General features: G+C 38.6%; 1 protein-coding gene across 1 annotated transcript in view; it reads left to right on the top strand.

Moving 5' to 3' along the window:
• Positions 1-1,663: 1,663 nt before the first annotated feature.
• LOC143239666 (uncharacterized) overlaps positions 1,664-18,315 on the top strand; it is a 54,717-nt gene continuing 38,065 nt past the window's right edge. Inside the window, exon 1 of the mRNA XM_076481015.1 lies at positions 1,664-1,847. Coding sequence (XP_076337130.1) covers positions 1,689-1,847 — 159 coding nt within the window. The 5' untranslated portion in view covers positions 1,664-1,688. The remainder of the gene's footprint in view (positions 1,848-18,315) is intronic.

Consider the following 18,315-nt stretch of genomic DNA (forward strand, 5'->3'; position numbering starts at 1 on the left):
GTAACGTCTACGCCACTTTTATAAAACTGAAATAGCAATTAGGAACATGTAATTTTATATATTTATGTAGACCATAATATAAATAATTGAGAATACAAAAACGTTTGTAAAAGATATTGCCAGTGTTAATTAGCTCAAATAGGATATAACAAGATATTATTGGAAACATTTATAAGAGCTATAGGTAAATGTAATAAACACACACATATAATCGTAAAAAATATCATCTGTTTGAAAACACAAACATTATATATCAAGCTATTTCTTTATACGTTTATAATCACCATAACCTAAAAAGAAGAAAGCACAGAGGCATTCGTAAAGGATACATCGACTTTTTGGTAGCTCAATGATCACTAGAAGGATATCCTTACTGTTATGTATCTCAAACAGAAAGTAGTTATATATAATATGGTAAGTTTGTATGAAACACAAATATTCATAAAGAATTTTCCCACAGTTTGGTAAGACGAGAAGCAGATAGGAAGATGTCATTAATAGGGTTTTAAGTAACATAAGATAAAGGTTTAAACGCACACAGGTATTCGTAAAGGACACCCCAACTATTAAGTAATCAAAGAACATGAATGAAAATATTATTTGACAGGTTTTTGAGGACCACAGTATTAAACTGCTGAAGACAAACAAACGTTATTCAATGATATTTCCACTTTGTGTACAACACAAAGAGTATGTAGCAAGGTTTGCAAGAACTATGACATAAATAGTTGATGGTACAGAAAAACTAACAACGATTATTCTCGCTGCTAGATGACGTAAATTATGAGTTTGAAGAACTATGTGGTACCAATGTTCTTTTTACATGAAAAGAAAACGTTAGAAAAATGTTATAATAATTCTACTGATATTCATATCAGGTAATCTATATTTTATGTATAAAATTTCAATTATTATTACATAGGAATACCTTTAAAATAAGCATTTATAACTTTATAAAGTACATGCCAATAAATATTGAGCCAAATACCTCTTTTCCCTGTATATGGTTGAATTCTGAGCCTAAGAATAACATCTTTTTATATTCTGGTAGCTGTAAGTTGAATAATTTGATGTTTCCATTCTTTATATTTACCTTCATCAACAATACATTTGAGCAATACTCTTTCTCATGAACTATGACCTTTTGACGTTTTTCCTTTCGAAGTTTTGTGGTAATTTAACAATATTAATCAAATACGGTTACGATGCTGAAAACTGTATGTAACTTATAGTGCTATACAGTAAATAACAAAAACATTGTCGTTAAAAAGAGAAGAAAAGAAAGTATTGGTAAGTTGTGTGAATGTGTTATTTGTAAAATTTGGTAATTTGAAAATAAGTAGTTTGATATGAAAAGTTGTTTTAACTATTATTGAAGAAACAATACAAAGCACTTCAAATCATCATTAGTATTTTTCTTCTCACTGCTTCGTGTAATGGATTAAAATAATAAATCAGTTATTAAGGCGTTCTGGTACGAACAAACTTTTTACTCTAAAGTCAAAGTCAAATATTATAATAAAATTTCAGACTTAATTTGTGATTCGATGACAGCCCAACTAAAATTGGCCAATAATATATGAAGAACTCGGACATAGGAAGGCTGTCACGTTTCCCAAGTGATCTGATAGGCTGTTAGTCGCAAGGTATGATGGGAGTCATGATATATCCTGCTGCGTGAGTTTGATATGAGAAATAACGCAGTAAAGCGAGCGCTACGAGCGGAAGTCGAAGTATTTGTGTGGAAACTAGTGTTATACAAATCAGTCAAAATTCGTGTCAAAAACAGAGCCCCGCTTCCCATCTTTAGAATGGATCCAAACGAATCAGATGTGGAAGGCAGTTTGGTAAGTGGATTAAGCAGTTTTTCTGTTTTCCTTTTTTGCTTGAAATATCTTGCGATTATGTTTACGAAGCTTTTGTGTGTTTTCACACGTTGCATCGACAACCGGTTGGTTACTGGGACAGCGTAGTTCAGGCATGCCGTGTGACTTGCTTCAGGTATGCGGAATAAGTTACGCATATTTTCGTGCTTTATGTATTGTGAAAATTCTGGACTTAATTAACTGATCGATGTTCTTAGCGTGTGTGGCGTTTTAGTATAAACATTACAAGGCATAAACAGACGAACTGGATCCAGAAGATGTTTGTTGAATTTGTGTAACTCAAGAATATAAAACATTCTGTTATGCTTAGCTTCCTCATTTAAGTTTGATAATTATGCACAATAACTTTATTAATTGTTTGCTATAATTGATATACTGTAACATTTTTCCGTTGTACTTGGCAAAGACATATTAGCTGAAAAGAAGGTTTAGATGAAAAAAAAAATCTGACAAGAAACTGTTACGTAACAACCGAATTTTGCTGTCACTGTAAACAGATCACCACGGAAAAGAGAATTATGAGATTAAACTAAACCTAACCGGTTGGAAGTCGGTAACATGGAATCGTGAACCCTTTTAGGGACACATTTATGCTGTAATCTGAACGCTGTTGACATGGCAATGCATGATACGATGTGTGGAAAATGCCTCCAATTAGATATGCAATATTGCGTGACACAGTTCAGGTGAGTATAAACTTATTACAACAAACTGTTCTAAGCCTACACGCTTCTATAATGTTCCATAGAAAAGTTACGTTTTTACGATATATAATTGATAATATTTTTCGGTCCCATAACCATGATAAAATACCGTGTCTTAATAAAGTACATTATACTTTAGAAGTACTTAAAAACAAACATATAGTTGAATTACAAAATCCTTTTTCTTTTAACAAAAGTGAAAATTTGAAATATAATCTGTGACGTAATATATTATTTGATCCATTGTACCTTCTGCTGTAGACAGCAGATAGGTTAACAAAGCAGTATATTAAAGGATCTTAACATAAATATATATATATTTTACAAGCACCTTAATCTTTAAATATCAGTTAGATTGTGACGAACCTACGAATTATATAACTCCTTTTTGTCTCATTTTACTTTATTATTGATTTGTGACGCCGGTAAAACATGACAACTTTATTACGAGTCATTAAAATCTGTCATCTCATTAAAAGAGTGGTTCTATTATAGGACAAACACTGTCTTTAGGGTACATTTTCTCACTTTCCGAGAACGCCTCTGGCCCATAATTGAAACTTGCTCTGTACACTCAAATTATCCATATGTATCTATTGATTTCCTAACTTATATACGTGCAGTTTGAATTCTGTCCCTCTATTCATTTTCCCTCTTCAAATATGTTTAATAGTTTGTTTCTTATATATATATTTATTTAATATCCCCCTTTTGTCCCAGTCGTATTCATTATGTTTAGCGGGAGAGAATTTTTGGTTTGAGAATTATTTTTAAAGACATTTTTAACTGGTAGTGTATTGGTCCAGAGTTGATAGAAAGTAACGATGACAAAGTGAAGGCTTCGGTTGTTGTCCTCGACTGTGTCATGGACAGGGTCACTGGTTGGTCGGGATCTATCTATAGATCAAACAGTGTCATAGACAGGGTCACTGGTTGGTCGGGATCTATCTATAGATCAAACAGTGTCATAGACAGGGTCACTGGTTGGTCGGGATCTATCTATAGATCAAACAGTGTCATGGACAGGGTCACTGGTTGGTCGGGATCTATCTGTAGATCAAACAGTGTCATGGACAGGGTCACTGGTTGGTCGGGATCTATCTATAGATCAAACAGTGTCATAGACAGGGTCACTGGTTGGTCGGGATCTATCTATAGATCAAACAGTGTCATGGACAGGGTCACTGGTTGGTCGGGATCTATCTATAGATCAAACAGTGTCATGGACAGGGTCACTGGTTGGTCGGGATCTATCTGTAGATCAAACAGTGTCATGGACAGGGTCACTGGTTGGTCGGGATCTATCTATAGATCAAACAGTGTCATAGACAGGGTCACTGGTTGGTAGGGATCTATCTATAGATCAAACAGTGTCATAGACAGGGTCACTGGTTGGTCGGGATCTATCTATAGATCAAACAGTGTCATGGACAGGGTCACTGGTTGGTCGGGATCTATCTGTAGATCAAACAGTGTCATGGACAGGGTCACTGGTTGGTCGGGATCTATCTATAGATCAAACAGTGTCATGGACAGGGTCACTGGTTGGTCGGGATCTATCTATAGATCAAACAGTGTCATGGACAGGGTCACTGGTTGGTCGAGATCTATCTATAGATCAAACATTGTCATAGACAGGGTCACTGGTTGGTCGGGATCTATCTATAGATCAAACAGTGTCATAGACAGGGTCACTGGTTGGTCGGGATCTATCTATAGATCAAACAGTGTCATGGACAGGGTCACTGGTTGGTCGGGATCTATCTGTAGATCAAACAGTGTCATGGACAGGGTCACTGGTTGGTCGGGATCTATCTATAGATCAAACAGTGTCATGGACAGGGTCACTGGTTGGTAGGGATCTATCTATAGATCAAACAGTGTCATAGACAGGGTCACTGGTTGGTCGGGAACTATCTATAGATCAAACAGTGTCATGGACAGGGTCACTGGTTGGTCGGGATCTATCTGTAGATCAAACAGTGTCATGGACAGGGTCACTGGTTGGTCGGGATCTATCTATAGATCAAACAGTGTCATAGACAGGGTCACTGGTTGGTAGGGATCTATCTATAGATCAAACAGTGTCATAGACAGGGTCACTGGTTGGTCGGGATCTATCTATAGATCAAACAGTATCATAGACAGGGTCACTGGTTGGTCGGGATCTATCTACAGATCAAACAGTGTCATAGACAGGGTCACTGGTTGGTCGGGATCTATCTATAGATCAAACAGTATCATAGACAGGGTCACTGGTTGGTCGGGATCTATCTACAGATCAAACAGTGTCATGGACAGGGTCACTGGTTGGTCGGGATCTATCTATAGATCAAACAGTGTCATGGACAGGGTCACTGGTTGGTAGGGATCTATCTATAGATCAAACAGTGTCATGGACAGGGTCACTGGTTGGTCGGGATCTATCTATAGATCAAACAGTATCATAGACAGGGTCACTGGTTGGTCGGGATCTATCTACAGATCAAACAGTGTCATGGACAGGGTCACTGGTTGGTCGGGATCTATCTATAGATCAAACAGTATCATAGACAGGGTCACTGGTTGGTCGGGATCTATCTACAGATCAAACAGTGTCATGGACAGGGTCACTGGTTGGTCGGGATCTATCTATAGATCAAACAGTGTCATAGACAGGGTCACTGGTTGGTCGAGATCTATCTATAGATCAAACAGTGTCATGGACAGGGTCACTGGTTGGTAGGGATCTATCTATAGATCAAACAGTGTCATGGACAGGGTCACTGGTTGGTCGGGATCTATCTATAGATCAAACAGTATCGCAGACAGGGTCACTGGTTGGTCGGGATCTATCTACAGATCAAACAGTGTCATGGACAGGGTCACTGGTTGGTCGGGATCTATCTGTAGATCAAACAGTGTCATAGACAGGGTCACTGGTTGGTCGAGATCTATCTATAGATCAAACAGTGTCATGGACAGGGTCACTGGTTGGTAGGGATCTATCTATAGATCAAACAGTGTCATGGACAGGGTCACTGGTTGGTCGGGATCTATCTATAAATCAAACAGTGTCATGGACAGGGTCACTGGTTGGTCGGGATCTATCTATAGATCAAACAGTGTCATGGACAGGGTCACTGGTTGGTCGGGATCTATCTATAGATCAAACAGTATCATAGACAGGGTCACTGGTTGGTCGGGATCTATCTACAGATCAAACAGTGTCATGGACAGGGTCACTGGTTGGTCGGGATCTATCTATAGATCAAACAGTATCATAGACAGGGTCACTGGTTGGTCGGGATCTATCTACAGATCAAACAGTGTCATGGACAGGGTCACTGGTTGGTCGGGATCTATCTATAGATCAAACAGTGTCATAGACAGGGTCACTGGTTGGTTGAGATCTATCTATAGATCAAACAGTGTCATGGACAGGGTCACTGGTTGGTAGGGATCTATCTATAGATCAAACAGTGTCATGGACAGGGTCACTGGTTGGTCGGGATCTATCTATAGATCAAACAGTATCATAGACAGGGTCACTGGTTGGTCGGGATCTATCTACAGATCAAACAGTGTCATGGACAGGGTCACTGGTTGGTCGGGATCTATCTATAGATCAAACAGTGTCATGGACAGGGTCACTGGTTGGTAGGGATCTATCTATAGATCAAACAGTGTCATGGACAGGGTCACTGGTTGGTCGGGATCTATCTATAAATCAAACAGTGTCATGGACAGGGTCACTGGTTGGTCGGGATCTATCTATAGATCAAACAGTGTCATAGACAGGGTCACTGGTTGGTCGGGATCTATCTATAGATCAAACAGTGTCATAGACAGGGTCACTGGTTGGTCGAGATCTATCTATAGATCAAACAGTGTCATGGACAGGGTCACTGGTTGGTCGAGATCTATCTATAGATCAAACAGTGTCATAGACAGGGTCACTGGTTGGTCGAGATCTATCTATAGATCAAACAGTGTCATAGACAGGGTCACTGGTTGGTCGGGATCTATCTATAGATCAAACAGTGTCATAGACAGGGTCACTGGTTGGTCGGGATCTATCTATAGATCAAACAGTGTCATAGACAGGGTCACTGGTTGGTAGGGATCTATCTATAGATCAAACAGTGTCATAGACAGGGTCACTGGTTGGTCGGGATCTATCTATAGATCAAACAGTGTCATGGACAGGGTCACTGGTTGGTCGGGATCTATCTATAGATCAAACAGTGTCATGGACAGGGTCACTGGTTGGTCGGGATCTATCTATAGATCAAACAGTGTCATGGACAGGGTCACTGGTTGGTAGGGATCTATCTATAGATCAAACAGTGTCATGGACAGGGTCACTGGTTGGTCGGGATCTATCTATAGATCAAACAGTGTCATGGACAGGGTCACTGGTTGGTCGGGATCTATCTGTAGATCAAACAGTGTCATGGACAGGGTCACTGGTTGGTCGGGATCTATCTATAGATCAAACAGTGTCATAGACAGGGTCACTGGTTGGTAGGGATCTATCTATAGATCAAACAGTGTCATGGACAGGGTCACTGGTTGGTCGGGATCTATCTATAGATCAAACAGTGTCATGGACAGGGTCACTGGTTGGTCGGGATCTATCTATAGATCAAACAGTGTCATGGACAGGGTCACTGGTTGGTCGGGATCTATCTATAGATCAAACAGTGTCATGGACAGGGTCACTGGTTGGTCGGGATCTATCTGTAGATCAAACAGTGTCATGGACAGGGTCACTGGTTGGTCGGGATCTATCTATAGATCAAACAGTGTCATAGACAGGGTCACTGGTTGGTAGGGATCTATCTATAGATCAAACAGTGTCATAGACAGGGTCACTGGTTGGTCGGGATCTATCTATAGATCAAACAGTGTCATGGACAGGGTCACTGGTTGGTCGGGATCTATCTGTAGATCAAACAGTGTCATGGACAGGGTCACTGGTTGGTCGGGATCTATCTATAGATCAAACAGTGTCATAGACAGGGTCACTGGTTGGTAGGGATCTATCTATAGATCAAACAGTGTCATAGACAGGGTCACTGGTTGGTCGGGATCTATCTATAGATCAAACAGTATCATAGACAGGGTCACTGGTTGGTCGGGATCTATCTACAGATCAAACAGTGTCATAGACAGGGTCACTGGTTGGTCGGGATCTATCTATAGATCAAACAGTATCATAGACAGGGTCACTGGTTGGTCGGGATCTATCTACAGATCAAACAGTGTCATGGACAGGGTCACTGGTTGGTCGGGATCTATCTACAGATCAAACAGTGTCATGGACAGGGTCACTGGTTGGTCGGGATCTATCTATAGATCAAACAGTGTCATGGACAGGGTCACTGGTTGGTAGGGATCTATCTATAGATCAAACAGTGTCATGGACAGGGTCACTGGTTGGTCGGGATCTATCTATAGATCAAACAGTATCATAGACAGGGTCACTGGTTGGTCGGGATCTATCTACAGATCAAACAGTGTCATGGACAGGGTCACTGGTTGGTCGGGATCTATCTATAGATCAAACAGTATCATAGACAGGGTCACTGGTTGGTCGGGATCTATCTACAGATCAAACAGTGTCATGGACAGGGTCACTGGTTGGTCGGGATCTATCTATAGATCAAACAGTGTCATAGACAGGGTCACTGGTTGGTCGAGATCTATCTATAGATCAAACAGTGTCATGGACAGGGTCACTGGTTGGTAGGGATCTATCTATAGATCAAACAGTGTCATGGACAGGGTCACTGGTTGGTCGGGATCTATCTATAGATCAAACAGTATCATAGACAGGGTCACTGGTTGGTCGGGATCTATCTACAGATCAAACAGTGTCATGGACAGGGTCACTGGTTGGTCGGGATCTATCTATAGATCAAACAGTGTCATAGACAGGGTCACTGGTTGGTCGAGATCTATCTATAGATCAAACAGTGTCATGAACAGGGTCACTGGTTGGTAGGGATCTATCTATAGATCAAACAGTGTCATGGACAGGGTCACTGGTTGGTCGGGATCTATCTATAAATCAAACAGTGTCATGGACAGGGTCACTGGTTGGTCGGGATCTATCTATAGATCAAACAGTGTCATGGACAGGGTCACTGGTTGGTCGGGATCTATCTATAGATCAAACAGTATCATAGACAGGGTCACTGGTTGGTCGGGATCTATCTACAGATCAAACAGTGTCATGGACAGGGTCACTGGTTGGTCGGGATCTATCTATAGATCAAACAGTATCATAGACAGGGTCACTGGTTGGTCGGGATCTATCTACAGATCAAACAGTGTCATGGACAGGGTCACTGGTTGGTCGGGATCTATCTATAGATCAAACAGTGTCATAGACAGGGTCACTGGTTGGTAGGGATCTATCTATAGATCAAACAGTGTCATGGACAGGGTCACTGGTTGGTCGGGATCTATCTATAGATCAAACAGTGTCATGGACAGGGTCACTGGTTGGTCGGGATCTATCTACAGATCAAACAGTGTCATGGACAGGGTCACTGGTTGGTCGGGATCTATCTATAGATCAAACAGTGTCATGGACAGGGTCACTGGTTGGTAGGGATCTATCTATAGATCAAACAGTGTCATGGACAGGGTCACTGGTTGGTCGGGATCTATCTATAAATCAAACAGTGTCATGGACAGGGTCACTGGTTGGTCGGGATCTATCTATAGATCAAACAGTGTCATAGACAGGGTCACTGGTTGGTCGGGATCTATCTATAGATCAAACAGTGTCATGAGACAGGGTCACTGGTTGGTCGAGATCTATCTATAGATCAAACAGTGTCATAGACAGGGTCACTGGTTGGTCGAGATCTATCTATAGATCAAACAGTGTCATAGACAGGGTCACTGGTTGGTCGAGATCTATCTATAGATCAAACAGTGTCATAGACAGGGTCACTGGTTGGTCGAGATCTATCTATAGATCAAACAGTGTCATGGACAGGGTCACTGGTTGGTCGGGATCTATCTATAGATCAAACAGTGTCATAGACAGGGTCACTGGTTGGTCGAGATCTATCTATAGATCAAACAGTGTCATGGACAGGGTCACTGGTTGGTCGGGATCTATCTATAGATCAAACAGTGTCATAGACAGGGTCACTGGTTGGTCGGGATCTATCTATAGATCAAACAGTGTCATAGACAGGGTCACTGGTTGGTCGGGATCTATCTATAGATCAAACAGTGTCATAGACAGGGTCACTGGTTGGTCGGGATTTATCTATAGATCAAACAGTGTCATAGACAGGGTCACTGGTTGGTCGAGATCTATCTATAGATCAAACAGTGTCATAGACAGGGTCACTGGTTGGTCGGGATCTATCTATAGATCAAACAGTGTCATAGACAGGGTCACTGGTTGGTCGAGATCTATCTATAGATCAAACAGTGTCATAGACAGGGTTACTGGTTGGTAGGGATCTATCTATAGATCAAACAGTGTCATGGACAGGGTCACTGGTTGGTCGGGATCTATCTACAGATCAAACAGTGTCATGGACGGGGTCACTGGTTGGTCGGGATCTATCTATAGATCAAACAGTGTCATAGACAGGGTCACTGGTTGGTCGAGATCTATCTATAGATCAAACAGTGTCATGGACGGGGTCACTGGTTGGTCGGGATTTATCTATAGATTAAACAGTGTCATGGACAGGGTCACTGGTTGGTAGGGATCTATCTGTAGATCATATGCCATAGCTGGGATCTGAAAATTCGATCTCTAAGATTACATCCGAAAATAACGTTAACGGGGAGGGTACCTTACTGGTAAAGAAATTTGTTTATTACATTACATTTATAGATAAACAATAATTTTAGACACAAACTTGTTTAAATGAGGAAACTTCAAGACATTTGGACTTAAAAGACTAAATATTTGTTTTTGATACCTGTATTAGACAAAGCACGGATAGCTTTGTGGTTAACAATGAGCAATCAAAGTGTTACTGTATAAAGCAACCGCAAAAAAACACACAAAAAACCAAAACAAACAACATCAAAGAACTTATCTGGAAAGAGTGCTCTTGGAAACATAAATGAAAATCTTGTTTACAAATTACGGAATAATCCATGAATGAAAATACGTTTCTTGAAAACTTACTAGTTTAGTTTTGAATGAAGTCAAAATATTTAGACATTTTTGTATCTCTGGACTTTCATATTTAAACATAATATCATTAACATAATTCAAACTTATTTTCGCACTTTATATATTGTAACACATAGTAAAGGATTTTAACCTTGTTTTTACAAAATATATGTATATATCTTCTGACTGTATTGTTCGTATAGAAGAGTCGGGTTAAAAGAAAACATTCTAGGATTTAAGAGCTAGATACCCAGGCTATGTTTTAAGTCCAAAACAAATTAGTTGGTTAATGAAACAGTGACTGCTGTTTATAATAAATTGATTGGGTTATTGGATCTTTGATTGCTAGCCATTTTTGTCTTACCTCTCATTTTAACAGATGTCTGATATTTTTTGGACACTAACTTAGATATCAAAGATAAAACCATATGTTAGAAAGTATAATTCTGAGAAACTGTACAAAGAGAGAGACAGTTTATTGAGGTTGCGAATGGTGTTCATATCAATAGTCTTATGAAACTGAAAGAGAAATATTTATCATAACAGTATAGAGATATTGTGTTGTAATTTTTGAAAGAAGAATTGAAATAGTATTATGAAAATGATGAGAACTAGAGACGGTTCACACAAACAATAAACAAACTTGTGGAAGTGCCGAGAACCAGAGACGGTTCACGCAAACAATAAACGAATCTGTGGAAGTGTCGAGAACCAAAGAAGATTCACACAAACAAATAAACGAACCTGTGGAAGTGTCGAGAACCAAAGAAGATTCACACAAACAAATAAACGAACCTGTGGAAGTGTCGAGAACCAGAGACGGTTCACCCAACAATAAACGAGGTTGAAATGTGTAAAAAGTTTAAGAAAGAAGCAGGTTTATTACTTGTTGAAAGGGCAGATAGTTGAACATTAAGGAAATGAAACCAACTGTATGCTTCAGTTAGATGGAGGCTGGTAGTTAGGGCGTTTATAGTTATATATACAAAGCGTTTACTGGTGACATGCCAATGGAAAATTCTGGCAACAGAATCAACATTCTTGTATCATTACTTAGGCGTGTCTTGTTTCTCATGTCATGCGTGGTTGATTAGTTTCTTTCAGGATGCATTTATTAACGAAATTCAATTTGCACAACGTGATATAATGAAAATTATAGTTTTTAAGTATGCTAGTTAATGCACAAATACACAGACACAAAATAAATAAATATATATAGTTATATAACAGATAAAACCCGACTAGATTAAATTCTTTAATTAGATACACAGGTGTCTGTTTTGCAAGTATTCATTTTATAGGAGATAATAGTGTAAAACACCATGGGTAGGACTTGATTATCTGTGGCTCACAAAAAACCAACAACAACAGTCTTAACATTTTAACAATTTGTGAATTATATATAGATCGGACCTTCTGTTGAGTTTCGCCCCTAATTTATCACCTTGTTTCTCCACCCCTCTTCTCAGTGACTCAGCGATGGACTTATGATGCTAAAAGTCGAATTTCAATACCCACAAACAAAATTCACATTATCTGAATGGTTGACAAGAGCGCCATGGTGGCGCTGCTTGTATTAAAATTCAGTAGTCTATATACAGCATCTCTTTTTTATTTTGTTCTTTTCCTTTGACTTTTTTTTTGTTCTTTTCTTCCACGACCCAACATTCTTTTCGCATTTCCAAAATTATTCTTACTTTTTAGATACTTGTTCAGAAAGATACCACTGTGCAGAATCACTTATTTGTTTTGTTTTTTGCCTGGTACATCCCACTGTAAAAATAAACGTGCTTAGCAGACACACACACACACAAAATGCATGCGTTTAGAAAAACGTTCATAGTTACGTTCACCTTGAAATTGCATTTTCGTAAGCTGTTGAACACAGACGTCTGTCAAATTTTTATTATCATAGTTTCAATTGTATTCTAAAATTGTACAAGCAATAAGTTTTACGATTTATAATTTATTTTCAGGCATATTGTGCTACCATATTAAGAGGAAAGAAGAGCCCCCAAAACGAAGTTTTTGGCACAACGGAAAGTAATAGTTTTAGTATTAGTTACAGGAGACTAGTTTCGGTAACATAGTTACCATCATTTAGTGAAAAACTGTTACTGAAACTAATATTCATTGTGCCATCCCTCCCAGAAAAATAAACTTCGATTTTTTGTGCTTTTACTCTTAATAAAGTAATAGTTTGTTTAAATTTACTATAGTAATGTTTTATTCATCATAAAGAGTTTTTGGATTTCAGAGTTGGTTATCTAACTCTATGTAAAGCTACTTAAAATTCCTTTATTTTTGTTTGTTAGTTTAGTTCGAAATTAAAAGAATATGGAATGAATTTATAAGTTTTACAATTAATCAGGAAGGTTCAGATATACAACAGATTTGTGACACACGAGGTTTCATTTCATATTTTCTAAATGTCTTAAACCCAGTAATGTCATACTATTGGTCAAAATACTTGAACTGAATTTATTTACATTAAATTTTGTACATTGGTTATGATACCGTTCTTCTCTCTGCAGTTTGAAAAAAATATACTCGTTGATTGTTGTCAACTATTTATAACTTAGATTAAACAGTAAATAGCAAACATTGTTTCATTCAACTCTTTGTGACTCAGTGCCCATTTTAATATTTTGATTTCATTACCTCTTCTAAGCTTCAAAGCAGTGGTTTTTGAACAGCTATCTTTACCATCACTTCTGGGAACTTTTGCTTCACAACGTTTGTTATAAACATTACCTTCTTTAGAGTTTTGCATAGTTTCATACAGCTACTAGTAACTCACTGAGGTTTTCTGCAGTTTCTGACATGAAATGCTCTTGACCAGCCAAAACTTAGATTTATACACGCTTTTCATACGATATTACAGTCTTGATTGTCTTGAGTAGATTAAACTAATACCATTTTGGAAGAGGAAAACTATGGCTTGTCGTTACACACAGACATACCAATGAACATCATTGTTTTGGCTTACGTCTGAAAATGGATATTCTTAAAAGTAACGGTTGCATTATAATTGCCTCGTAGATTTACAGGGTGTTCGGAAAGTCACTGTGCCGTTTTGTCTGTTAATAAACGTATAAGTGCAAAGTGACTTTTCGGACACCCTGTATAATATATTCTCAGTGATGTCACAGAGATATGTTTTTAATCAGATAGAAAGAAAATACGACGTTTGGTTTGTTTTGAATTTCGCGAAAACCAACTCGAGGGCTATCTGCGCTAGCCGTCCCTAATTTAGCAGTGTAAGACTAGAAGGAAGGCAGATAGTCATCACCACCCACCGCCAGCTCTTGAGCTACTCTTTTACCGACGAATAGTGGGATTGATTGTAACATCATAACGTCTCCACGGCTTAAAGGCGTGTTACTCGTAATCTGAGGGTCACGGGTTCGCATCCACTTTGCGCCTCTTTTAGCCGTGGGGCGTTAGAATGTGACGGTCAATCCCACTATTCGTTACTAAAAGAGTAGCCCAAGAGTTGGCGTTGGGTGGTGATGACTAGCTGCCTTCCCTCTAGTCTTACATTGCTAAATTAGGGACTGCTAGCACAGATAGCTCTCGTGTAGCTTTGCGCAAAATGTAAAAAACAAACAAACTGTTCTATCCATTCGTGTTCACCTTCCTTTAAGATTTAGATTTCTTCTCTTCTTTATATATTTTTCTTTTGCACTCGGTTGTTCTTTCATACACTTCCTTCTCTGTGAACCATTTCTCCACCTGTTCTATTGCACCAAACCTTTCACATATTTTTGTATTCTTATTTATTTCTTCTGCAGTATTGCAGGTTATAGGCCCGGCATAGCCAAGTGTGGTAAGGTGTACGACTCGTAATCCGAGGGTCGCATGTTCGAATCCCGGTCGCACCAAACATGCTCGCCCTTTCAGCCGTGGGGGCGTTATAATGTGACGGTCAGTCCCAAATATTCGTTGGTAAAAGAGTAGCCCAATAGTTGGCGGTGGGTGGTGATGACTAGCTGCCTTCCCTTTAGTCTTACACTGCTAAATTAGGGACAGCTATCGCAGATAGCCCTCGAGTATCTTTGTGCGAAATTCAAAACAAACAATTACAGGTTATATCTTCAATGTTCTTATTTTCTTCTCTATTTTCAACCTGATGGTTTTGTTTTGTCTTTTTATCTTTTTGTAATTTTTGTATGTCTTTGATTTTCCTTATTTTTATTTTCTATTTCCTTTCTCCATGTTTTTGTTTGGCCAACAACAGCTTCATTCTCTTTTTCGTCTTCTTCACGTTCTTGTTCTCGATAACTTATTTTCACTACATTCTTTTTCCTTACCACTGTCCCTTCTTGAAAAAATACTCCGTTTTTCTCAACTCATAGCCTGGCGTGACTTAGTAGTTAGGTTGCTCGATTTGTGATATGCGGGTGTGAATGAATACCTGTCACCGAACACGATAGCCATTTCAACCAAGTAGCTTTATAACATGATAGTCAGTCAAAATGTTCGTTATAAAAGAGTAGCCCAAGAGTTTGCAATGAGTGTTGTTGTCTTCCTATCGCTGCTAAATTATAAAATGCTACAGCAGCTAAATCTGGCGGAAATAGCATTAGAAATAATAACTGATACGAATTAAGGAAAATGTGCAAGACCCATAATAATGAAGATTAAAAGAGCAAATAGGAGAATCTCGGAAGAAAAAGTGCAACTCACAGGAACTGAAATATGCACGAAACGGTACATCTCTCCTGACGGTTTGATTTTTGTTTTTTATTTGGTGCAATACCACTTATGATTAGCTGCTAAATTACAGAATGCTACAGCAGCTAATCCTCAAGTTCCTGTTACTTGCACTCTTTTTTTCGAAATTCTTCCATTTGCTCTTTTAACCGTCATTATTATGGGTTTTGCATATTTTCCCTAATTCATATCAGTTATTATTGTTGTGCAATCTTTTGTCTCTGTCTCCCACTCTCTGCTTATTAGGACACCACGTTTTGAAAAAGGAAGTATGGTGTGTGGTAGTAATAGGGAATGGACACCTTTTTGGTATCAATAACAGTTTGCTTGTTCTTGAAATTCGCGCAAAGCTACACGAGGGGTATCTGAGCTAGCCGTCCCTAATTTAGCAATGTACTAGAGGGAAGGCAGCTAGTCATTACCACCCACAGCCAACTCTTGGGCTACTCTTTTATCAACGAATAGTGGGATTGATCGTAATTTTATAACGCACCCACGGCTGAAAGGGGGAGCGTGTATGGTGCGACGGGGGTTCGAGCCCGCGACCCTCGAATTACGAGTCGAGTCAGTAACAGTTACCGACCGTTGATACACTTCCGTTGGAATAGATTATCGATCCAAATGGATCAAGATTTTGTTACTCTGATGCTGTGTTCACCTCTTCCTTGCCATGTGATTGGTATGGGTCAATCATATCCAGATCACTAATTCTATACGTTGATACCTTATTCTGACTGTTCCATTCAAAACAAACAATGAGAAATTGGGTTCATCGATCCACGTAGCTTTTATATTGTTCTGTACTCAGGTTTGATACTTAAAGTAAAATGAGAAGTTGATACCTTGCAATAATGGCAACGTTGAGCAACTTATGGTTTTAGTTCATCCGAAAAATTCAGCAACGTGTAGGCCGTAGACGTGCTTTAACTGTAGTACTGAGTGGTAGGTTTAATACTACATGCAAGGTTTAGTTTTATAAGATATTTTCAAGCTTGTATGAGCCTAGAGATATAATAATTTCTAATACCCTGTCATTATTATATATCATTATATCATGTGTTCATTACTTTTCTTTAAGATGAAGAGTGTGATAAGACAGATTATAGTGTCTCTAACATACGTACCTGAGTGTTGCAACAAGTAACCATTCATCTATGTGAAGGCTAGAGAACCACTTGCACATGACACTTTGCTCCTAAATAGCTGACTGTTGCAGTTACTGACCTTTGTCATTCCTATATAGCAGCTCAACACAGGATTCTCAGTGAAAAGGTTCATGAATAACTCAGGGCACGTGGTCCTAATAATTTTGATAATTTGCACTAAACATAATTCGGAATTTTGCATTATTTCACAATTACTATTTTTCTTATTTACACATTATTAAAATGTTTTAAAGTAACAGTAACGAATTTTATATGATGTTCACTTAAAATCATTTACAAAAACACGTATAAAAGTGTTGTTTTGAATTAAGCATAAAGCTGCACAATGGGCTATCTGTGCTCTGCCCACCACGGGTATCGAAACCCGGTTTTTAGTGTTGTAAGTCCGCAGACATACCGCTCAGCCACAAGAAAATGTAATAACAATAATTAGCAGCTTGCAGTGATTGTCTTTATTATAGTGACGGCTCTGGCATGGCCAGGTGGTTCAGGCGATCGACTCGTAATCTAAGGGCCGCGGGTTCGAATCCTTATACCAAACATGCTCGCTCTTTCAGGTGTTGGGGCGTTATAATGTGACTGTCTATACCGCTTTTCATTGTTGAAAAAGTAGCCCAAGAGTTGGCGATGGGTGATGATGACTAGCTGCCTTCCCTCTAGTCTTACACTGCTAAATTGGGGACGGCTAGCGCAGATAGCTCTCGGGTAGCTTTCCGGAAAATTCAATAAACAACCATTATAGTGGCGTGCATTTGTGCACCGGAAATAGCAGCTACTAACTTACAACCACAACTAAACAGATTATGCGAATACTGCCAAAAATATAGAATTAAAATAAACACAGCGAAAACATAATTAGTAATATTTTCAAAATCAACAAAACATCAAAAAGTTCAACCCTAGATCTACGTGAACGGAGAGCTTCTCCAAACTGCTACATCTGCAAAATTTTTAGTTTTAACATATGATTCAAAACTTACATGGATAAAACATGCAAATAACATAAAAACAAAAATTTGGCGAAGAATAAACTATGCTAGGAGTCTAACTGATAAAAACTACGGAACAACACCAGAAAACATCATTAAAATATACAAGACATACATTAGACCTGTAATAGACTATGCAGCTCCTGCATGGATCAATGTAAGTGAAAAACAAATACAAACCAAACTCCAAACATTACAGAATACACTAATCACATCAGCATACAGAGTACCTAAAACCACTTCCTCAAAGTTCATGTGTATTACTCAAATACACAAACAATACCAGATAGACTTCTACATAGTACAATAAAATATTTTGATAAACATTGGCGAAAAAATGAGTTTTTTATGCGAACTAGACAGGTATTGCATATATGATGAAGAGAGACCTAAACATCTCTCCCTGTTAAACTTGTACATCAGATCATTGAGATAAAATTATTTAAAATAATAATAATAATAAAATAGTGCTAAAATAAAACAAGCCACCTACGTTCTAGACTTATTAAAAATAATAATAATAAAAATGAAAGAACAATATAAATGGACATTGCCCTGAAAAGGACCAGATTTAAACTTATATTATTACTTCAGCCATTTTGTATTTACTCTGAATGCATTAATCAGGCCATTCCAACTAAGTAATGGAAGGAGAAAGAAGCCTAGTGTACCTGACCCTCCTGGGTATACAAATATATTTACCGAAACACC

This window comes from Tachypleus tridentatus, chromosome 2 (genome assembly GCF_004210375.1).
Source record: "Tachypleus tridentatus isolate NWPU-2018 chromosome 2, ASM421037v1, whole genome shotgun sequence".
NCBI lineage: Eukaryota > Metazoa > Arthropoda > Merostomata > Xiphosura > Limulidae > Tachypleus > Tachypleus tridentatus.